The 24,214-nt window shown below is 44.1% G+C and overlaps 1 protein-coding gene across 2 annotated transcripts; it reads left to right on the forward strand.

Moving 5' to 3' along the window:
• Nucleotides 1–1,006: 1,006 nt before the first annotated feature.
• Nucleotides 1,007–18,115, forward strand: LOC115085960 (zinc finger protein OZF-like). Of its 2 annotated transcripts, XM_029592536.1 has the most exons (5): nt 2,737–2,867; nt 12,557–12,686; nt 12,856–13,028; nt 13,111–13,230; nt 14,035–18,115. In XM_029592536.1, exon 5 carries the CDS (start codon nt 14,109–14,111, stop codon nt 15,738–15,740), a length of 1,632 nt encoding a protein of 543 aa, XP_029448396.1. In that variant the 5' UTR covers nt 2,737–2,867; nt 12,557–12,686; nt 12,856–13,028; nt 13,111–13,230; nt 14,035–14,108; the 3' UTR covers nt 15,741–18,115. The 2 variants fall into 2 exon arrangements, with proteins under 2 accessions (XP_029448395.1, XP_029448396.1); XM_029592535.1 differs by lacking the exons at nt 12,557–12,686; nt 12,856–13,028 and adding an exon at nt 1,007–1,148 and having other exon boundaries at nt 2,741–2,867; nt 14,035–18,114.
• The last annotated feature ends 6,099 nt before the right edge of the window (nt 18,116–24,214 follow it).

The raw sequence follows: 24,214 nt of genomic DNA on the forward strand, positions 1-24,214 counted from the left end.
GAAAACGCGTGTTCAAATGCCGGTTAACAGTGTGCTCCACCGGAGCGCACTGTACTGTATCGGCCTGTATGTATGTTAGTACTGTTTTGGAATGGGAGTTTACTATAGTGTTGTCATTCAATTCACTCAAAGCTGTCCAAGCGCCAGATACACACCTAACACGCGTTACAATAGGCCTAATACCATAGGGGTTCCAAGTGGGGTCTTTGCAGTGTTTTCTGGGTAGTACCACAGCAGTGCATGTTTTTCTGTACAATAAACTGGTGCTGGCTACAGGGTCCAGCCCGTACCAATTTTACATATCAGTAAGTGGAGCAGAGCACATGGGGATCATTCCTACACAATTTAGGGATTTTAGTCCTGTTGATGTGGTCAATTAGGCTCAGGAAGTGTGTCAATTTCGACAGTTTGGATTGCAGGAGGGAGCAGAGCTTTTTTCAGTGGTGAAAGGGTCCTGGGACAGAATGTGAAACTGAGTTTCTATTGTGTATTGGTTATTGGGGAAAACTATTTTGTGTTAATAAAAAAAACCAGAACGGGGCAGGAGTCAGCACGGTAATTTTTCACACAAGACGGCAAAAATGCTGGCGCCGGAGCTGGGCTTCTTGTTCATCATCTGGAATTGGGGCTAGGAGATTAAGACATGAAATTAAATACATGTCTTTAACTTTTACCCCAGTACAGCACCCAGCCACAGAAGGGAAGCAACAAGAGAAACTGGGGAACCGACAAGAAAAACCGCAAACAGAAATGGAGGGGAAAGGTCATGTACAGACCAGTATCCAAGACAATTTCCAAATTTAAACAAAATAGCATTGCATTTTCCCCTTCCCAAATTTAAGAATCAATAGCATTCATTTTTGTTCTTTGCAGATTTTATTCTTTAGAAGGAAAATTCCCTTCATGCTGTAAAGAGTCCTTCCAGCCTGCTCCCCGCACTACCAGAGCTGTTTACAGCTCCCTCGGCGTTTAGCTCATGACATCATCAGCGTGCGTCGGGCTGGAGGTAGAGCTGCTTCTGGGGAAGGAACCTTTCTCTCCTGCAGCACAATAAGACGCTCTCAGCCAGAGAAAGAGCTCCCAATTCACTTCTAATCCTGAAAGCTGCAAAAGCAGAAAGGAAAATGCCTGCAGGAGCTTCTGCTCAGGTAAGAGATTGCCTCCACCTGCCTGCCCTCTATACAAACATTGCTGCACCTTTCTAACCTAGGACACTGCAAAGTCAAATAATAGTTTCCCTAGAAGACCCGGGGAGTTGAAAAGGGACTTTGGGACCTTCCTGAGTGATGTATATGTTTGTATGCGTTTCTGGCAGAGGACAGGGTGAATGTGTGTTGGGGAGAGTATGTGTGTGTACTTTGGAAGTGTGGGAGAGGTGGGCTTTGAAGGTGCCTTTTGGTGTCATCCTTCCCCAGTTACTTCAGATATTTTTTTTTCTCTGCCTATGTTGCTCTGGACCAAAGTGCTAGAAGTGGAGGGGGTGGGGGCTTTTCTAATGGAGTGCTGATCAACATTCAGCAGCCTACAAGGAAGGGAAAAAAAGAGACTTTCACTCCTGGAGCCTTCCAGCTGGATCTCCCTTTCTCCCCCCAGCAATTCAGGAGGGTTTTGCAGCCTACAGATAGAGCCTCCAATTCATTTCTAATCCTGAAAGCAAGGAAAAAATGCCTGCAGGAGTTTTCTGCTCAGGTGGGAGATTTCCCTCCCCCCCCCCCCCCCCCCCCCCCCCCCCCCCCCCCCCCTGCTTTCCCTCTCTTTTCAACATTGCTGCAGCTTTCTAACCTGGACACTGCAGTCAGCTCTGACTTTAATTGGATTCCAAGCAGACCTAGGTCGCAGAAAAGGCACATTGGACCTTCCTGAGTGATGTATTGGTTTGTGTGTGTGTCTGGCTGGAGACAGGATAAATATTTTGGGGAGGGTATGTGTATGGGAAGTGTGTGAGAGGTGCCTTTTGGCATTACCTTCTCCAGCTATTTCAGATATTTTTCTCTGCCTGTGTTTCTCTGACTAAAGTTCTGGACATGGAGGGGTTGGGGGCTTTTGTAATGGAACTCTGATCAAAATTCTACAGCCTGCAACTTGTTTCTATAGAAAATATTGGGAACTTGTCTTTTTTTTTTTGGGAGGAGGGGGTTCTATTGAAATAATAAATGTTTCTAGTTTTTTAACTCTTCTGAGATTTTTTTCCTGTATGCCATATTTGATGAATTTCCATCTGTATTGTAAAGATTAAATTTAATTAAAATATTTATAAATCATGCAATTTAAGGTTCTTAGTGGTGTACAATAAAATATAAAGAGATATAGAAAAAATTACAACCTGTATTAATAATGGATTAATACAACCTGTATTAATCCATTATCCATAAGTGCCTACAAATGAATGGACCAACAGTCATTGATCTCCTTTATATAATTCTTTCCTGCATTCTTTATGTCCAAAAACATAAAAAACAAAATAGGCACACCAGAAAGGTTTCAAAAACTACTTTATTTACAATGTAAAAAATATATATATATTTATTTATTTTATGTACATTGATGCAAGTGTGCTGCCAGAGAATTAATAAACTCTATGCAGAATTTTCTCCGTGTGCCACTGCTAGAAACTGGGACCTCTGATATGATATATAGATGCAAGGAAAACTCTGCCCCTGCCCTGCTGAGTCCCAAACTTGGAGGTCTCCTGGTTTATGAGATGCAGAAGATGCTGAGTGTGGAAGGGTTTGTGTTTCAGGTCCCAGTTATCTTTGAGGACATCGCCATCTATTTCTCCCAAGAGGAGTGGGAGGATTTAGAAGAACAGCAGAAGGAGCTTTATGTAGATGTGATGAAGGAAAATTATAAGACCCTGATCTCTCTAGGTAAGGGAGAATTTAATATTTTTATTAGTAATCATAGGACATCATGAAAAAGACAGTTCTGAGTCTGAGAGTTTCTTTATGTGAGCTGGTAAAAAGTGAGACAGAGAGCAAGGGCCTAGGTTATCCATTGGCTTTCTGTCAGGTGAATGCATGCAGAAGAAGCAACATGACCAGGGAGTAAAAAGTAAGTAATTCTGCTTGTGTCAGTGGGTTATAGCAGGATAGAATAAATGTTACATGGGGCTGTGTTAATGGTTTTCAGGGAGGGTAGAATGGATGTTGCACGGGGCTGGCTCAGGGGGTTACAGTGAGGGCAGAATGAATGTTGTGCGGGGCTGAATCAGGGTGTTATATTACATTTACACAATTCTGTAAAAAAGATCCTGTGGATAGATAAGGGAAACATGCACACACTGGACATGCAGATCAATCTGGATGGCGTGGCACATCATCTTAATTTGTGAGGATTCATGAAATGGTTCTGGGTTCTGTACTAAAATCCATGGAACATACAGTATGTTCTTTGTTACAAATATAGCCAAGTTTAAGTTTTATATGGTTAGATTACTCATCTTAAAACAGCGCTACTGGCTCTGATCTGTCCCAGGTGGACTATTGTAGTTCTGTCTTAGCTAGTCTCACTCAGAAACATCTTCATAGTCTTTAGATGATTCCAAAATATAGCTGCTTGGCTGATTTCCAGCTGTAACACAAAGGAGCATATTATGCTCATCTTACAAATTTTACATTGGCTCCCTGTTTTTTTTAGGCCTCATTTTAAAACTCTTTTCTTGACTTGTAAAGCCTTCCTTGGTGGTGGCCTGGAAAATTTAGCCAGAAATCTTAAGATGTATGTTCCTGGATGTCCCATTAGATCTGCAGATGATTTTCTACTTGGCATTCTGTCAGTGAAAGAATGATGGCCGTTTGTGCAGCAATTGTTATGTCTTAATATCCTTTGGATTATATTATTGTTCTATTTTAAAATAGTATTTTCCTAGCGTGTAGCAGATGGACTCAGGACCAATGGGGTATAGTGTACTCCTGTCAGCAGTTGGAGACGGATCAGATTTCAATCTGACATCAGCTCCTAGTACATATACCCCTGCAGGAAGTGCAGCTCCTCAGTATTTTTCCGTCTCCATAGCAGTTAGGGACTATCTGCACACTCTCAGAGCATTAGACCAAATTTAAAGAACAAAACCCAAAGTTTAAAGAAGAAACCTACCTGAAGACGAGCCCCGCTCTCCTGCGGTGATACCTGCGGGTCCCTCCCCCAGTTGAGATTCCAGAGGTGATTTCCGTGGTCCCTCAGAGGTGAGCCTCGGTCCGGCGGCCAATTCGCGGTGGGGACCTATCCCCCGAAGTCTCGGGCGCGGCGTAGAGGCAGCGGGTGCACCCTCGAGCGCGGCGGTGAAGGTATTTGCCCTCTCCCCCCCCCCCAGCCGGAGACCGCCCGGAACGAAACCGGGAAGCGCTGAAGACAAGGTAAAGTAAAAATCTTCTCTTCATCTGGTCTCCGAGGATCGAGGAGGAGCGCAGGTCACTGATCAAGACCAGCGCCACCGGGTTGATCCGCCCTTTCAGGGCCAGGCCCCGGCTATTTCCAAGGGTCTGCCCACGTGGAGACCCTCCGAGGTGGTCGCCATATTGCCCGCGTGCTCGTCGTCGCCATCTTGGCCTCTTTTGCCGTTCCGTTCCACAGAGTGCATAATCTGCCTAGTCGCATAAGGTACATGTGCGCATAACCTACGCGCACATACCCCCTTGTGCGCATAAACTACATGCACAAGGCCGTGCGCACAGAATACGCGCGCCCCGCTAGTTGCGCGCACACCTACACACGGCGCAGGCACACCGGAGCGCATAAGTTTTACGCGCCGACTACCATGCCCCCACCAGAAACAAAGATAAAAGCTCAAGGCCTCTGCCCTGCATGCCACATCAGAGCCGCACAAAGAGAGGAGGAAGACTCTCTGTGCACACAGTGTGAGGAGGCCCTGGGAGATACAGTTCAGGGCCAGTCCCACCCAGGGCCGAGGGATAGCTCCTCGGGGGATACCCCGGATTTAGCAGACCCCCCTCAGACGGGCACCCCCAGGGAACCAGCGCCCCTCGGCTTGGACTCCATCTCATGGGTGGAGTTCTTCAGAGGGGTCCATGCCTTTGTTAAGATGCAAGCAGAACCCCCGACCGAGCACCCATAAGCCCCACCGGAGGAGCCTGATGCCCCAGGCCCTTCAAGACCCTGGCCCAGACCTCCACCACCCAGAAGCCCCACCTATGGGGACTCGGACATTTCTGAAGAGGAAACAGAGTTCCCAGAAGAGGGGGAGTCTCTCCCGGGGACAGAGTCCCACCGAGCCATGAGACGCCTCTTCACCAATGACGAGCTCCCGGACCTGGTTACCCAATGCCTGTCGGAGCTCGCCATCCCGGGCCCAGGTACTTCGCAGGATCCTAAACAGAATCCTCCGCTGAAGGGCATTCGGCAGACTTCCCGCCACTTCCCTCTGCTGCAAGCAGCACAGCAACTAATTGACCTGGAATGGAATGCCCCGGAAGCCAAATTCAAAGGGGGACGAGCCTTGGAAACCATGTACCCCCTGGACCCGGCTACCAAGGATCTCCTTGTATGCCAAGAGTCGATGCCATGGTCCTGCGCGGTAGCTAAGCGCACCACTATTTCCAGTGGAGGGAGGGGCAGCCCTCAAGGACGAACACGACCGACGTCTGGAGTCTATCCTTAAACAAGCCTTGACCCTGCTATATGTCTTCCCGCCGTGGCCCCTACTAGGCGCAATCATACACAAGATACAGCATCACAGGGGCCTAGTTCTTCTGGTGGCCCCAGATTGGCCAAGAAGACCCTGGTACGCAGACATGAGAAGACTACTGGCAGGAATCCTCTACGCCTGCCTCCACAGAGGGACCTGCTGCGGCAAGGTTCCATCCTCCACGAGGATCCAGCTCAATTCTCTCTTACGGTCTTGCATTGAGAGGGCTAGATTGAAGAAAAGAGGATACTCGGAGCCGGTAATAGATACACTCCTCCGAGCATGCAAGTTCTCCACATCACTGACATATATCAGGATCTGGAGAGTTTTTGAAGCCTGGTGCGACTCTCACAGCACCAATTCACATGCCGCTAAGATTCCTATCATTTTGGACTTCCTACAAGATGGACTTCAGAAGGGACTGTCCCTCAGCTCCATCAAGGTTCAGGTAGCAGTGGCTGTCTTGCTACGGTCCCAGGAGCGACGGCAGCAACCATTGCCAAACACCCAGGACGTTTTCACGTTGTCCTGAAAGGAGTCAAAACATTTGCCCGCCACTGAAGTGGCCAGTGCCCCTGTGGAACCTCAACCTAGTGTTGGAATTTCTAGCGGGATCCGCCTTCAGGACCCTTCGAGGCCTGTCCCTCCGTTTGTTAACCTTGAAGATGGTGTTCTTGCTGGCTGTGTGTTCAGCATGCCGCATCTCAGAGCTACAAGCACTGTCCTGGCCGTGATCCGTTTCTCAGAATCACTCCAGAAGCTATCCATCTTCGCACGGTTCCTTCCTTCTTACCCAAGTGGTCTCAACTTTCACCTCAACCAAACCATATCCTTGCTGTCTACGGAAGGTTTGAAGAAGTCAGAAGAAGGTCGAATACTGCGTCATCTCGACATTGGCAGAATACTGGCCAGATACTTGGAAATGTCAGAAGCAGTACGAAAGACGGACCAACTGTTCGTCCTTCACAGCGGGAAGAAGCAAGGGGAAGCGGCCTCACGGCCAACCATCGCCCGCTGGATCAAAGAAGTTATCAAGGCAGCCTACGTTGAGGCGGGAAAACCACCGCCTCTACAGGTCAAGGCTCACTCTACCAGAGCGCAAGCGGCCTCTTGGGCAGAAACTAGGATGCTGTCACCTGCAGAGATATGTAAAGCGGCGACGTGGTCCTCCCTCCATACCTTCTCCAGATTCTACCGTCTGGACGTCCAGGCCAGGGAGGACACAGCATTTGCGAGGGCAATTCTACACGGTCCTCGGGCAGCCTCCCGCCCAAGTCCAGGAGTAGCTTTTGTACATCCCACTTGTTTTGTAGTCCATCTGCTACACGCTAGGAAATGTAGAGATTACTTACCTGATAATCTCCTTTTCCTTAGTGTATGCAGATGGACTCAGCATCCCGCCCGGCTGCCGGTATACATGGGGATTCGCCAACTCACGGTAAGCCATGTTTTCTTATATAGGGCTTCCACCCTGCCGGGTGTCGACGCCTTCCAGTTGAGAACACTGGCGGTCTCCAGCTACCATCAATTGGTCAGGGTAATCCTGTTGATTTAATCGATCGGTCAGTCACACATATATCCATAAAGCTTTTGCAAGGAAGATTACTGATTTGCTACACTTCCTGTGGGGGTATATGTACCCGTGCTGACGTCAGATCCGTCTCCAACTGCTAGCACGAGCACACTATACCCACTTGTTTTGAGTCCATCTGCATACACTAAGGAAAAGGAGATTATCAGGTAAGAAATCTCTACATTACTTACCTGATAATTTTGTTTTCCTTAGTGTAGACAGATGGACTCAGCATCCCATCCACGGCTGCCGTCATGCAAGGATTTCCAAATGACCCAAGGGTAAGTTACATTTTTCATTTACCTAGGGCATCCACCCTACCGGGTGTCGACGCTTTCCGGTTGAGTACACTGGCGGTCTCCAGCTATAGTCAATCAACCAATCCAAGTTAATTAAGTTAATCAAGTTATAACGTTTAACCAAGTTATGAAGTTATACAAGTTAATCAAGTTGTTAAAGTAATCAATCAGTCAGTCTCACATATATCCATAATGCTTTTCGAGGAGAATACTGAAGAGCTGCACTTCCTGCAGGGGTATATGTACTAGGGGCTGACGTCAGATTGAAATCTGATCCGTCTCCAAGTGCTGACAGGAGCACACTATACCCATTGGTCCTGAGTCCCTCTGTCTACACTAAGGAAAACAAAATTATCAGGTAAGTAATTTCTCCATTTTTTTTTTTTTTTATGTACCCCATCCCGAACCTTGGAGGGAATGGGAAATAAATGAATAAGAAGATGGAGTTCCAAGGGAATTCAATTAGAAAGGGATTATTAGCTCAGCACAGAGCCTCAGGTTTCCTGCAGCACTTTTTTTTTCCTCCAAGTTTCTGCAGCAAGAGGCAGCAAATCCTTTAGATCCTGTGTGCAGCTGGGCTAACTGTATCTCTGGCTCAGAATGTGACCTGCACTCATCCATTTTCCACTCCTAGGGTTGGTTCACCAAAATGGCAGCACGTCACCAATGGAGGCAGAAGGCTTCATAGATATTCCGGAGAATCTTTATTTATTTATTTATTTATTTATTTATTTAACACTTTTATATACCGACATTAGTGAGCAACATCATACCGGTTTACATCCAAACTGACAGGTGGAAAGTACATAAAACAGGAACATGGGGGGTGGAGAACAGGGAGGCAAGGAAGCCCGAGACAGAGCAGAAGATATAAAGCAAATAACAATTATTGTACTGTAATTTACGAGAGATTAGAAACAAAATAATATACAGGAGCTAGTAATAACATTATATGCAGAATCAGATCAAGAGGGGGGTGGCGTAGGTGAGAAGGAGGTCAGTGTCTAGTCTGGGTAAGCCTGCTTAAAGAGCCCATGTCTTTAATTTTTTTTCTAAATTTGGTGGTACAGGGCTCAAGTCGAAGAAAGGTGGGAAGTGAGTTCCATTGCTTGGGGCCAGCAATAGAGATGGCACGATCCCTTGTGGAGAGAGATGAGCCTTTTAAGAGAGGGTACCTGGAGGGTTCCTTTATTAATAGCTCTGGTGGGACAGTTGGAGTGTGTGAGGCAGAAGGTTCGTAGCAGTAAGCCAGTTAGAGTTATGGCAGTAGATGGATTTATGGATGATGGATAGTGTTTTAAAGAGAATACACGAGGGGATGGGAAGCAAATGGAGGTCTTTGAGTATGGGGGTGATATGGGCAGATTTCCGGGCATTTGTGATGCTCCAGAATGCTGTAGCGAGGGTCATTTATAATGGTTTTATGGTGGAGTAGGGGAGCCCTAGCAGAAGGGAGTTACAATAATCAAACTTGGAGGCGAGGGTGGCCTGAATGACTGTCCGGAAATCATGGCGATGGAGCAAGAGTTTTAGTTTTTTTAGGACATTGAGTTTATAGAAGCCATCTTTGAGAATAGAGTTAATATATTTCTTTAAGTTCAGTTGCTGGTCCAGAAAGACCCCCAAGATCTCTTACAAAAGGCTGGACGGATATGGCACTGAAGGCCAGGTCATTGGAGATCGATGGTTTTCAGGGTTTGGTGTTGGGATAATGAGGAGCAGTTCTGTTTTAGTTGTGTTTTAAGGCAAGGTGGAGGTTTGTGAGTAAGTTATTGATGAAAGCAAGGCATGTGTCCCAAAGCTTCAGTGCATCAGATAAAGAATCATGGATGGGAATGATGATTTGGACTCATCAGAATAGAGAGAGAACTTGAGGCCGAGGTCCGATAGGAGCTGACAGAGGGGGTGTGAGATGTATATTGAAAAGAGTGGAGGAGAGGGAGGAACCTTGTGGGACACCTTGGGACAGGGAGTAGAGTGTGGATTCTGCATTACCTATTTTGATGGAGAACTTTCTATTGGATAAACATGATTTGAACCACAAGAGAGCTAAGCCTGAGATGCCTATTTCTGTCAGCCGGGTGAGGAGGTGGTTGTGATTGATTGATTGTGTCAAATGCAGCGGAGATATCTAGTAGTGCCAATAGGTAGCAATGACCCTGATCTATGCCTCTGATGAGGTGTCGGAGAGGGTGAGTAGGAGCGTGTTTCTGTGTTGAGGTGCTTGCGAAAACCAAACTGGTTCGGATGGAGAATCTTGTTGTTTTCAAGATAATCTGTTAATTCCCACTTACGATCTTTTCCATAATTTTTAGATAAAGGGAAGGTTTGAGATGGGTCGGAAATTTGAAGGGTCTTTGGGGGGTCTAATGAAGGTTTTTTAAGCTTGTTTGAGGGGTGTCTGGGACTATGCCAGAGGAGAGCGAGGAGTTAATGATGTTAGCTAGGGGTTTGGCAATGGTGTTCGGATTGGAGAGGAGGGTTTTTGTGAGGATGGTATGTGTGGGGTGACGGGCGGGTTTGATTTTTTTGAGGATAGATTCAATTTCCTTGGCAGAGGTTGGTTCGAGTGAGTCAAGGGTGGCGGTGTTAGGGTCAGAACAAGGGATGGCTGAAGGCGAGGAGTTTGGGAATCTGAGGAGGATGTTAGCAATTTTTTTTGAAAGTACAGAGCTAGCTCTTCACATCTAGCAGAAGCTTCATTATCAGGGATGGTGGTCAGGGTGGACTTGGTGAGGTCAGCAACCTATGAAAAGAGGGCCTTAGGATTGTACATGTACTCGTGTAGTTTGGAGGCATAGAAATCATGTTTGGAGTTGAGTGTGGAAAGTCTGTAGTGATGAAGGGCAGATTTAAAGCTGGAGGCGTGTTGAGGTGAAGGGTCTTTATGCCAAATTCTCTCTCTCTGTCTGAGTTTGTTTTTCAGTATTTTAAGTTCAGCCGAGTACCAAGGTTGGAGGTTTTTTGAAGAGGGTCGCAGCTCGCATCTGGAGATAGGACATAGTTTATTAGCGATGTCTAGTGTGAGGTTGCTCCAGGAGGCTAAGGCAGCGTCCAGGTTGGAGCAGTCGAGTTCTGGTAGGGCATTGGATATTGCAGAGGATAGATCCTCACTAGCACAGGGTTTTCTAAATACAATAGTTGAGCTTTGTGCAGGATTAAAAGTGATCGATGCATTTAAAGAGAGTAGAGTTTCAATGAGGAAGTGGTCTGACCAGGGAACAGGGGTGCAAGTGGGTGTGTAAGGAGAGTGAATACATGGGTTAATGAAAATGAGGTCTAAAGAGTGTCCAGCTTTATGGGTAGGGGATGTAATAATCTGTTTAAAAGCCTATGGCTTGGAGGGAGGTGAGGAAGGTTTCACAGGATGATGTAAGTGTGGTTGAGTCTATGTGGAGATTGAAGTCTTCTAGAACAATAGCTTTGATTTCAATATTGATATTGTCCGAGATGAATTCGATTATGGGGGAGGGATTGAGTTCTATGGAGCCTGGCGGGGCATAGATAAGGCAGATTTGCAATTCAGGGGATTTGAAAGGCTGATTTCCAGTTTGGGGGGGTGTCAGTGTGCATCGGCTTTAGATTAAGGTGCTTTTTTACTGCCAGGAGGAGCCACCTCCTCTCTTCTTGGGTCTTGGGATAGAAAAAATCTCATAAGAGAGGGTAGGGAGTTGATTAAGGAGGACAGTGTCAGTTTCCTTGAACCATGTTTCTGTGAAGGCACAGATATCAGGTTTACAGTCGATAAGGAGATCGTTGAGGATTGGTTTTTTTTTTTAGAGAGGGATTGCGAATTGAAAAGAATTATCGAAAGGGTAGTGAGTCCTAGAAGTTGTGTCAAGGGGGTAATGAGGATAGGGAGGAGGAACTTGCGAAGGGGGGGGGATTTGTGGTGGTATGGGAATGGGAGTCTGCTGTGTGGGTGGTGAATACGGGGGATGGTATGAGAAGCCATTGAAGTATTGGGTGGAAAAGGAGAGGAGTATGACAGAGGGTTTGGTGATTGCTCGGCAGCAGTTGGGAGGGGAGATTGGGGGGGAACAAATTACAAGTGATAGTTATACAGAAGATGAGGAACAGTGCAACTACCATATAGTATGCAGATCCAGTAAGCAGTAACAAGTGAAAGCATGGCCGTTGTCGTAAAAGAAATAGACCGTAGGGGACGTCGTAAATTGCCTCAATGAGGGACGCACTGGTGGTATTGAAGTGTTGAGTAGAGCTGAAGCAGATCAGGGGTCGTTGTGGTTCAAAGCTGAGAGATGAAGGCTGGAGATGGAAACTGGTCAGTGGGTTAATTGGTGTCCGTCTGAAGCCGGTGAAGGGAGAAGATGTGGATTAAGAGGTTCTGATCAGACAGTAGAGGGATCCACTGGTTGAGGAAGGTCTGTTATGTGGAGGTTGGTGACAAGGTGATTACATGAGGACGCGCTAAGGGGAGCACCAAGGGGCATGCCCCTTTGTTGCACGACGCCAAAGACGCGCTTAGGCATCTTAAGTAGGTCGGTCGGTCCCACGTCGCCACCTTGATTGCGTCGGTGGGTGGGTTCTAAGGCCACAGGGGGAAGGCTGTTATTCCTGGCTTTTTCACTGGCTGGGGAGGGAATGAACGATGCGGTGAGTCCCAACGACGAGCGGTCAGGTGAGCGCAGTCGGGCCTACCGGAGGGCGGTTGGATCAGTGCGGGTTGGGCCAGCTGTGGAAGGTGGGTCCTGGCAGGAAGAGGGCCTACCATGGAGGTAGGTCAGTCGCTTTGCCTCCGCGGTCTTTCCATCGGGGTCAGGAAACGTGAGATGCAGAGAGGCCTACCGTGCAGGTAGGGCGTCCGGGTTGCTGAGCGCGGCGGTCCATGCGGTGATCATCTTCAAAAGAAGCATGTACTTGACATTTAATGGGTGTATATCTGTTTGGATTTTGGTTTAATTGGCTCCCTTATTAGAGGGCCACAAAAAGTATGGTAGCTCCTTGTGCAACTTTTGTCTCGCTGCGTAGCGTACATTTCAGATTGTGTTTGAGGATGGTTAATTTTTTTTATTTCAGATGTTGTACTTGGGAGCCTTGCCTGTTAATAATGTGAGCATCCAGCATGATTACACAATTCCTCAAGAAGGAGATGCTTGAAGGTGCTGATAGCCTGGGCAGGAATGGCAGCAGTGTTCGTCTCACTGAGGTTAGGGGGGGGGGGGAAGAGCAGCGGGTGCGCGACACCTGCTGGTGCCTCGCGACACACTAGTGTGCCGTGACACACCAGTTGAGAACCGCTGATTTAGAGTATGCTAAAACTATTTGGCATATACTAAAATGAAACAACTTTTTTCCAATCATTCCCCTGTTTTTAGGAGATAATGAGGACCATGATATATTGCACTCTTCATGGTGACAGCGAGATTATAAAGATGAGTAAAGATTTATGTGATGTTTTTGAGATACACTGGGCCTCTGAACTATGCATCTGTCTCTCTAACCAAGAGCTTGAAAAGTTGTGTTCATTGATGTTGGTGAATATATGCAGGTAAAACGTTTTAATTTCCTAAAATTAGGAAACTCACACTCAGAGTGATTATGGGAAACCTAATGCAGTGTTCTCCCCCCAGGATCAGGCTCTCCACCCGTCACCCCTGATATTATCTCCCGCATTGAACAAGGAGAAGAGCCGTACATCAGGGATGAGCCGGGATCACAGGAAAGAGAAACTGGGAAAAGCAGCTGCTCAGGTGAGTGCAGGAATAAGAGGGACCGGGGTAAAACTGCTGAGATGAGGAGTAGAAGGAGCAGCTGGGATCTGCAGAGACCCCTTTGCTAGCTCCTCTGGAGATCACTTTAATCACTCTCAGGGTTTCTGTTACAGGCACACAGGATATCCTTTTCCAAATTCAGACTCCGAAAGCCCTGTGATCTGATTTCCGTAAGATGAGCTGCTCCCTATTGGATTGGCTCCGTCTAGATTAACAATACATGATTTACAATTTTGTTTCATCAGTATAGATCTCTGTATGTTACTCAGAACTATATAGACCTTCTCTAGAAATCACATATTCTTTGGCAGTCTAATTATCTAACAACATTATAATACCACCTGTTTAGCTAGACTACATTAGGCACCGTACCTTTTAATTATGTTATTAACCCCATATATCTTAACCCAAGTTAATTCGACCTGTTCATTGTAAGACATTTACTTGTCATTGTTATTGTTGAGAATGTAAACCGAATTGATCAATAATTCTGTTATTGGAAAGTCGGTATAGAAAAATGCTAAATAAATAAATAAATAAATTTACGCAATAAAGGAACAGAAAGTGCTTTAGCAGTGTTTCCTGACTACTGTCCCATGGTCAGAGGTTGTTGTGCTGGAGCCTGGAGTTACCCAGTGGGGAATTCTCTTCATCGTTACCTAAATATTCTTTGCTGAGTCTGAATTCTAGTTATAACAGAGCTCCTCTCTTCTCTGAATGCTCTTATTCTGTCCAGAAAACATTTTAATACTCAATGTTTTTTATTTTCATTTTTCTGTTTAGAAAAAGATGATCCCAAAAACAATAGCACAAAAACACACCACTGGAAAGTCGGTGAGAATCCAGATAGGAACAAGATGATATCAGAAAGAGCTAGAGCGAAAATCTCTTTGTGTTTTGCCTGGAGAAGGGACTGCAGGAATCAGAGCAACTTAGAAAAGAAGCAAATAAAGACAATAGGCAACTCAGCTGATAATTCTCCTGTGTGTGAGCAAAGTGCCAGTACTATCGCCTACACAGGGGCAGAGCAGCGAAACCAGACACCAGAACAAAAATATTTATGTGTTGGATGTGGGATATTCTTCAGGGATTCTGACCCTGTGAAATCATATGAAGGATCTAATACTGAAGAGAAACCATATACATGTACAGACTGTGAGAAAACCATCAGTCAAATGGGAAAACTACTAGAAGAAGAAAGCAAACACACAAGGAAGAGACTATTTACATTTTCTGAACTTGGGGAAAGTTTCATTAGGCAGAAAGCTCAGACAACAGATTTCGCACAATGCCTAAAATTACAAATTGAACCGAGACCAGTTTCAAATTCTGACTCTGTTAAACAAGTCAAACAGAATATACATCTCATAAATCATGAAAGAAATCACATAGATAAGAAACCAGTTATCTATACTGTGTCTGGTAAAAATTTTATTCAAAAGACAACCCTAACAGTGCACCAGAGAATCCAAACTGATGAGAAACCGTTCAAATGTACTGAGTGTGGTAAAATCTACAAACGGAAAATAAACCTCATACACCACCAGCGAATTCACACAGGAGAAAAACTATTCACATGTATAGAGTGCGGTAAAAGCTTCAGTCAGATTTCAGCTCTCACAGGTCACCAGAGAATTCATAAAGGAGTGAAATCATTTACATGTACTGAGTGTGGAAAATGCTTCAATCAGAAGACAAATCTCAAAAGCCACAAGAGAATTCACACAGGAGACAAATCATTCACATGTATAGAGTGCGGTAAAAGCTTCAGTCAGATTTCAAATCTCACGGTCCACCAAAGAACTCACACAGGAGTGAAATCATTCACATGTACTGAGTGTGGAAAAGGCTTCAATCATAAGACAAATCTCATAATGCACCAGAGAATCCACACTAATGAGAAACCGTTCAGATGTACTGAGTGCTGTAAAACTTTTATTCAGAAAATACATCTCATCAGCCACCAGAGAATTCACACAGGAGAAAAACCATTTATATGTACTGAGTGTGATAAAAGCTTCAATCTAAAATCTAACCTCAAGGTGCACCAGAGAATTCATACAGGAGAGAAACCATTTATGTGTAATGAATGTGGTAAAAGCTTCAGTTGGAATTCAGCTTTAACAATTCATCAGAGACTTCACACTAGTGAGAAACTATTCACCTGTATTGAATGTGGTAAAAGTTTCAATCGGAAAGCAGACCTCACAGTCCACCAAAGAATACATGTGAATGACAAACGATTTATATGTGTTAAGTGTGATGAAAGCTTCAATTCAAATTCAGCTTTCACAATACATCAGAGTCTCCACACTACTGAGAAACCATTCAAATGTAGCGTGTGTGATAAAAGTTTCAGTCAGAAGACAGTCCTCAAAAAACACCAGCGAATCCATACAGGAATAAAACCATTTACCTGTACTAAGTGTGGTAAATGCTTCCGTTGGGAGATGCAGCTCACAAGACATCAGAGAATCCACACATTATGATAGGATAGAAGGCAACAAAAGTGGTGTATATAGAACTCAAGGTCAGTTCATCTTAAAGCCATTATGACCTGATATAAGAAAAAGCTAAACCAGGGGTAGGCAACATCAGTCCTGGAGTGCCACAACCAGAATATCCACAGTGAATATGCATGAGGTATATTTGCATGGCTTGCCTCTATTATATTCAAACTCATGCATATTCATTTTGGATGTCCTGAAAACCAGAGCTGTTTTTGAAAAATGAATTAACATCATGAAATAAGAGACAATCAGTCAACTTACAATCCCTTCACTTCCCTGCAGTTCTGAAAGCATAGACAAGCCTCACAAGGATCTTAAACATTTGAATAATAAGAAAACTTCTCAATGCCCAGCAGGCATTGAGAAGTTTCTAAATCTCTAAAAACCCGTGCATGCACAGATTGTACATCCAGGAGCTGAAGGTGTATGGGCCTTATAGAAATTGATTAAACACACAGAGCTGCTATAATAAACTTCAAGGTCTATCAAATAGCATCAGCAGACCCAAATATTCTAAAAGTGATGAAGTACAAAAGTGAATGGCCAGAATTGGAGAAGTAAGTGAAATCTATCAGAACATGTATGGAAATGAGCAATAGAATTTGCAAAAAAAAGATCAGCTCAGCAACAAAGAAAAAGAATTGGCAAAAGTATAAATACAGTGGGAAATACAAAGATTTACTGCAACAGCCACATGTGGATCAAAACCTGAAACAGAAATGGTTAAGAAGGGATGAAGTTTAACCTAAAGATAAGAGACTGATAACTACAGCAGTGGATGGTGGACTATGGACAGGTTGTTTCATAGCCAGCACAGGAAAGAATAGTAAAACAGACAATTGCAGATTCTGTACATTGGACATTGTTGTAATTAAATGCAATCCAAAACATATATATAACTATATAAGACCACAGAGCAAAACCATTGCCAAATTCCCATAACTTTACTATAATACCCACTGTAATATATTTTCCATAGGCATTGCTACCTAAGATCTAGATGTAGAAATATAATAATTACCAGGATCAATTAACCAACTCGAGCCCCTCTGCTGTTTTCCTTCCATTTGTGCTAGGTGAGGGCAATGATTGAGTATCTTTTAAATTATTCCTCCTTCAGGTATCCTCATGGCTGCTGAATACACCTCCCCCATCCAGAGTAGCAGATCAGACTGTTCAGATCCTCCTTTGATCCCACAGGTTAATCATTCTCCCTTGTGTCATGTCAGACAGGATGGCTGCTGTAAAAACAAGTTTGCCACTATTTACCGACTAATCTCATCAGGTTATCAAAGAATCCGGTCTTGTCCAACCTACAGCTTAAGAGGTCAGTTTCTTGCAATATTCTTGGGATGCAGCGATTATATTGGCCTGCTTGCTCTATTTCATCATCCTATGCATAAAAAAAAAACTTCAACAATTCTCCCTGTGATGAAATTACAACAGAGGAGATGTCTGGCCTTGAACTGGAACTCTGAGCACATATAGGCACTGAAACAGTTTTCTTTTGACAGGAAAAATAGATTTGACATCAGGACGAAGAATAAACATTGTTTTGTTTTTTTTATTGTATAGCCTGCTTACATACAGTAGTGTTTGTGGTGAGTACTGTAAACATGCATAATAAAACATACAGAACACAGAAAGCTAACACATAGGTATACATAACCTACTTGCACCTGAATAATACAAAATACAATGCTACATAAAAATGCCACAGTTAATCCTAAGAACTTGTTGCTGTTTAGTGTCTGCTGGGTTGCAATCCTAAGGCTCTAACGCGAATGCATGCTTGAAAAGATAAGATTTAAGTGATTTTTTAAAAAGGTTTTTGTAGAAATCATTGTCAATATCTGCCCCGGGAGAGTTTCAATATATAATGGACCTGCAAGGCTTAGTTGTAGGTTTCCTCCAGATGTGGGGAATAGGAGTGTTCAGTGTGTGTGTGTGTTGTTTTTTTTGCTTGATTTTGTTTTTAAAATGGTTCTTTGGGGTTTTTTGTTTCCCCTAATTTCATGATTAATGTACACTGTCTAGTTAGTATGCACTAACACGAAATTCAAAAGAACCTGAAATTTCAGTGTTTTTTTTTTTCTTTTGTTTTGAAGTTCCAGTAAAATGAAATGAAACAGACAATGCCATTGGTGTTGTCTATTTCATTTTAAATGAATACACATCTGTAGTGGGGAAGGAACCTTAAGTACCGTATTTTTCGCACTATAAGACGCACCTGACCATAAGACGCACCTAGGATTTAGAGGAGGAAAATAAGAAAAAAAAAATTCTGTCCCCATGAAGGGCTCTGTACAGAGCTCCCCCCTGGTGGCTGTCTGTGGGATATTTTTTTATTTTTGTTTTTTATAGTAAGGCAGAGAACATCCACACAGGTACTCACACTCACTGGTTTTCTCTCCCTCACATATCCACAATCACACACTCAGACTTTCTCCCTCATACACACAGCTCTCTCACACCAGTTATTTTAAACTTTCATGACTGCTCCAAAGTTCAATAATAAATAATCAGGGCTTTATTACATTGATTAGGAGAGCAATTTGCTCCTAATATTTCAACAGGTAGCCACTTAATCAGCACAGGCAGTAATTCTATTTGCTTTTCATTAATTTCAGCTGTCAAACTGCTAATCAGTTCTGAAAAGCCACATTGCATCATATGCAAGAAACATTTTATCAGAAATCACTGAAATACACAAAAGAACGAAAAAAGCAAAGGTCTCTGTCATGTAATCTCCATCCCAGGCAGTATATCACTCCCATGACTCTCCAATACATCCAAGCAAATGAGAAGGAAATGGCCTGCACCAACCACAAACCCCGATGCCATGTATCGTCCTCCGCCGGCAGAGCCCGAGCTTCCCACTGGTCCGCCGTTCCCGGGGTGCATCTCACTGCGAAGATCGACGTGGGCAGGTCAGACATCAGCTGTTAGAACCGCGTGCGCTACGGCGACCCCTCCAGTTCAAACAGCTCCCTGCCGGTCTGCTGTTCGCGGAGTGCATCTTGCTGCGAAGGCCGGCGCAGCGCAGGTCAAATGTCAGCCGTCTGAACTGGAGGGGCCTCCGTAGCCCACGTGGTTCGGGTGGCTGATGTCTGGCCTGTGTCATGCCGGCTCTTGCGGCGGGGTGCGCCCCAGGAGCAGCAGACCGGCAGGGAGCTCGAGCTCCGCCGGCGGAGGACGGCACACGGCATCGGGGCCCATGGTCGGCGCGGGCTATCTCCCTCGCATTTGTCCAGACGCACTAGAGGGTCGTGGGGGCGGTGTGCATTTGACCTGCGCCGCCATGCTGATTGAGCTGAGTTGGGGGGAGGAGGAAGGGGATGGCGCGCGAGAAGGAGAGACGCTACATTTGCTCCATAAGACGCACAGACATTTTCTCCCCACTTTTGCGGGGGAAAAAAATGAGTCTTATGGAGCGAAAAATACGGTAAGTTTTTTGGGCAGATCAAAGGAATTGCAGTAGTTTTAAATGCATAATATTGGATTAATTCATCATATGTTGAAACATTATTAATGAGTTTATGGATAAGGATGGCAAGTTTAAATTTAATTCTCCACTGGATGGGGAGCGTTGAGAATGAATAAAGCAACGGTGTAGCATGTTCACACATCCTATACCCAGTTTGTATCTGGCTTGCTTACTCGACAAATTTTATTCGCGAAGCCCCGTGAATTTATTGAGAGCCTTTCCACCGATCGAGTTTTTCCAGAAAACGGGGTTTCCATATGGCAGCTAGATCCGCACGAAAAGAAAAAGAGAAGCCCAAGATTCTGGTGCCTAAGATGGCTGCCTCCCCAAAGATGGCTGATCTGTTTGCTGATACCTTCTTAGAGGAAAAAATATCTCACGCCGTGGTTACTGCCCTGGATATGAGGCTTCACCAAATTTCAGAACAGATCGCCGAGGTGAGGGCCTCGTTTGTGGAAATGGACGGACAAGTGGAGCGAGTGGAAGGCCGCGTGGGTCTTGCGGAGGATGACATAGGCGCGTTGGAGACTCGGGTAAATGTCTTGGACAAGCAAGTAAAAGCCCAGGAGGAGAAAATAGACGATCTCGAGAATCGCTCCCGGAGAAACAACTTGCGATTTGTGGGCATACCTGAGTCCCTACCTGATTCTGATTTGCCGCGTCTCCTGGAAGCCTGGCTATTGAGCTTAGTTCCTTCCCTTGCCTCACCGTCGGGGGGCCTTATGGAGCGGGCTCATCGGGTGGGTAGAAAAATGGCCGGAGAGGGAGAGCGAAGACCGTGGGTCATTCTGACGCGGTTCCTACATTTCGCCCATAAAGAACTGGTTCTGCAACACTATCGGAAAGTGAGGGAATTTTTTTATGATTCTCATCGAATTTTAGTGTTTCAAGATTTCTCGCCTCGCATCACCCTGATGAGGAAAGCATTCAGTGGAGTCTGCAGCGATTTGGTTAATCGAAAAATTCGCTTTGCCTTAATGTACCCTGCACGTCTCCGTATCACTCATCAGGGCCAGCAAAAATATTTTACCTCGCCTGTGGAGGCTCAAACATTTGTGGGAAGCCTTCCTTCTCCGGAAATATCTGCGGCCACATGAACAGTAATACCACAGGGGAGCCTGTTTTTCTTTGTATTTTCTACTGGCATTTCCTTTTTGTTTGTGGGATGCTACTTCAAGCAGGGGAGCTAGGTTTAACTGTTCTCTTTTCAGACTATCAATATTCATCTCCACCTGCTGCGCAACGCTTGTTTTGACATTTTAAGGGCGATGGAAGCTTCATGTTTCAAGGTGAGTGCGCCATTTTGGGCGAACCTACATGCGTCTAGGATCTCTCTGATTTTTTTTTTTTTTCCCCACAGTTTGGTGCTAGTGGACGTGTTTATTCTTATTCGTATTTTTCGTTTTATTATTCTTTTTATGAGCTTCCTTTTGATACTTCTACTCATTCAGAATTTGGCATAAGAGTTTGCTTGAAAAAGTTGTTTCAAGTTCTTTATCACGATGGGGAGGGGTGGCAGCCGTACACATGGGTACACCTTCGTGATCCCTAACCCCTTTTAGGGGTTTTGGTATGATATTGGAGTTGGTAATTTTTGTTCCTGGTTCACATCTGGGTTCGGGGATGGGGGGTTTTTGGATCAAGCCATTTTTTCTTTTTTTACAAATGGGGGGGTGGGGGGGGTGGGGGAGGGAATGGGTGTATTTTTGGTTGTGTTTTTCATGGGAATATTGCAGAGAACCTCCGGGGTTTTGGGTTCATAATACTTGTATGGGAGTATGTGCGCTTGTTTTTTATGTTTGCCATTCACTCCTTGTTTCCACAGCTTCTCAGAGATGAGACGAATTTGCGACAGTTTCCCCTCTACTTGGCTCAATGGCGTTAGAGATGGTAACGTGGAATGTGGCAGGCTTAGGTACCCCCATAAAGCGAGAGAAGGTACTGGCTCGGCTGGCCAGACTTCATGCCCATGTCACTTTTTTGCAAGAAACCCACATGCTGGAAGCGGAGGTTCGTAAGCTACGTAAGAAATGGGTGGGACAAGTGTTTTATGCTACTGGTACCTCTAAAAGTAGAGGGGTGGCTATTCTTATACACAAATCAACATCTTTTCATGACCTTCTTAAAGAGTAAAAATAAGAAAACACACTGAGTAACTGATGAGACAATGAGGATAGGAAAAGCTATAAGTCAAAACAATCCGTTTGCAAAATTTTCTCATCCCTGGAATCATAATTGTAGCCTGTGGTTTGCCCTGTATCCTGGTCAATGGACAGTTCAACAGTGTGGAAAATCTTTTATAGTCCAGTAGATAATCAGGTTCTAAACAAAGCTGATTTTATGTCCTCGAAACACATCCAGGCTCTGTCTGTCTGTAGGGACTGGTTCTGGTTCCAGGTAATATAATGATGCACTCCCTAGAGAAACCATCGAGTTCTTTGGCACAGTAATTAAAGAAACATTGCTGGGTAAAGGAACTTTACTGGTACTATCATGCTTGTTAGCAATAGCTATCTCTCCGAGTGGGGTACTAACTAACCAAAAATTATTTATTTGGTTTCAGAGAAGTCATCATACTTGATCATAGTGATTTTACCTTTCTCTTGGACGTTGCCAGAGTAAAAACTAAAAAGAGCTTAAGCAGTTTGCTTCAGGAATGGTTAAGTGGGACTCAACCTTTTTCTGTTGGCACAGGAATTAAATATTGCTGTGGATTGTAAATCGGATATGCTTAGAAGGCAGTTGTTTCAACACACAGGGTAAAGATTGCTAGACCAGGTACCTATGTTAATTACTTGTTTCAATTATAAACATTTTCAGGTAGATAAAAGGCAGATTTAAGTCATAAGCAAGTTCCATTTTCTTTACATCCATATAGAAATTACTCATGTGGAAAGTAATTTGAATCTAGATAACCCAAAATAACATGGAAACTGTTGCCAAAGCATCTGTAAAACAAACAAATTAAGTGCCGATCTGTCCTTTCATTAAGTTACTAATGCTATTATCCTATTCCCTAAACAAATCATTCATGAATGCATGAATGGGTTAAATAAAGGTATGTACCTCACTCAGCACCGATTTGATTATAGTTAGGTATTCTTGTTTCTGCTCAAGTAGCTTGGAAATCTAAATTAGCTGAGGTTATGGTGTTAGCATTTTACCCTGAGCAGTCAGTTAATCTTGTTGTCGTATCTGATCTGAGATTATTTTTCATGTCATCCTGCAACTCTCGCAGTATTTTACACATTTTTAACAGAAACAGCATTTGCAATAGACATGGATGCACCAAAAAGGGGAGACCTAACTCAGAAAAGATCTTTTCAGTCTATCTAGATCCTTCTTGAGGGGTTGGATCATAATTTTGTCCAGCTGACACAAGATGATATTCTTAATGTTCGTGGTTGCACACTTCATGTGGTCACTGAATCAAGTCTTACTAACAGGAAGACGGATATTAGTAATGTTAAGATATTTCTGGATCACATGCTGTGGGTCCAGTGACACATGCAGTTTCTGGGTGACTCTCAAACTGAGTGTTCAGGAATACTGGAGGAAGGACCAGATTCTATTAACTTGGCTGCTTCCATGCTTGTCAGCACCAGTACCAGGAAATGCACCCTGAGGGTGTTTGATTCTCCATCTTAAAGAGAATAGAGAACTACTCTTCTATTTCATTACTGGCGTCAATATCACCAAGTGCAGAATTTTGATCTACAAGTTTATGAGAATGGCAAGGTCTGAGCTGATTAAAGAGATCCCATTTAAGGAAGTCTTTACTTTTTGGGGTTTCTCTTAATTTGGATAAGATAGGCAACAGGTGAAGCTTTATCCACAATTACAAATGGACCTTTCCAGCTAGGCAAAAATTCATTTTCTTATGGTTTTGTTTTTACTGAAATTGTAGTAAAAGATCTTGTTGCCAATTTCATAATCTTCAGGAGTTAGTCTGTAAATCATAGTAGGACTTTCTGCCTCTCGTGTTTGTTTCTAAATTCCTTTGGGTGAAAACAAAAGTGCTTTGCAGGTGTTCTCTTAAATTGATTTACTCATGTGCTGTGGTTACTCGTCAGATTAGCATCCTCTGTCCTGTAAAGCAGATGCTTTTGGTAAAACCATTTCTCCAACTCTCATCATTTTTAGATGGTGATAAACCTATGTATGGTACGGTGTGGGGTGGCTCTTATTGCCATCAGTACTAGGGGCAATTTGACATCTCAGGCCTTACCTGATGCGGACGGGTACTTTAAGAGGCTCGGGATGTTTTTGTGTGCTCTCTCTCCACTTGTCAGTAAGATTGTGGGTGATATGATATGTGGAGTTTGCTTTTCACACCTAGCAGTTTTCACATATACTTATCACTTGCCCAGTAAAGTGAGTGCCCTGGTCAGAATCTCCTTTCCTGGGCAGACCTCAATAAATGAATACATGGTTTAACAGGGTGATGGCTGTCATCTCAGCAGTGTTAATAAGGCATGCATGTATTCCGCATGGTATTGTTAGGACCTTGCGCATGTCTCACCTCAAGCTGCCAACCTTGAAGAGTGCATGTGTAGGATATGATCCTGCTAAATATGGATGTATCCTGCTTTGAGTTTGCCACTTTCCAGGAAATTAATAGACAGGTGACAGTTTTCTGCTATTAATTTCTCTATTTGGACATTTATTTATTTATTTAAAGATTTTTATATATATTGACATACGCTTTGAGTATCACATCGGTTTACATAAAACATGACCTTGGCAAAGTAACGCTTTACAGGGACCTGGTCATATATACAAGTAACTTGAAAAAGTATAATTGCGAACACAGGAACTTAGCTTAAAGCGAATAACGTGAGCTAGAGTTACAGTATTTTACAGAAGATTCATTATCAGAACGACTTGTTAGGGGGAGGGATGGGAAGCTGAGAAAAGATTAAAGGGGGGGAGGCCTAGGAAGGTGGGGGGGAACTAAGGAGGTGAG

This window comes from Rhinatrema bivittatum, chromosome 2 (genome assembly GCF_901001135.1).
Source record: "Rhinatrema bivittatum chromosome 2, aRhiBiv1.1, whole genome shotgun sequence".
Classification (NCBI taxonomy): Eukaryota; Metazoa; Chordata; class Amphibia; order Gymnophiona; family Rhinatrematidae; genus Rhinatrema; species Rhinatrema bivittatum.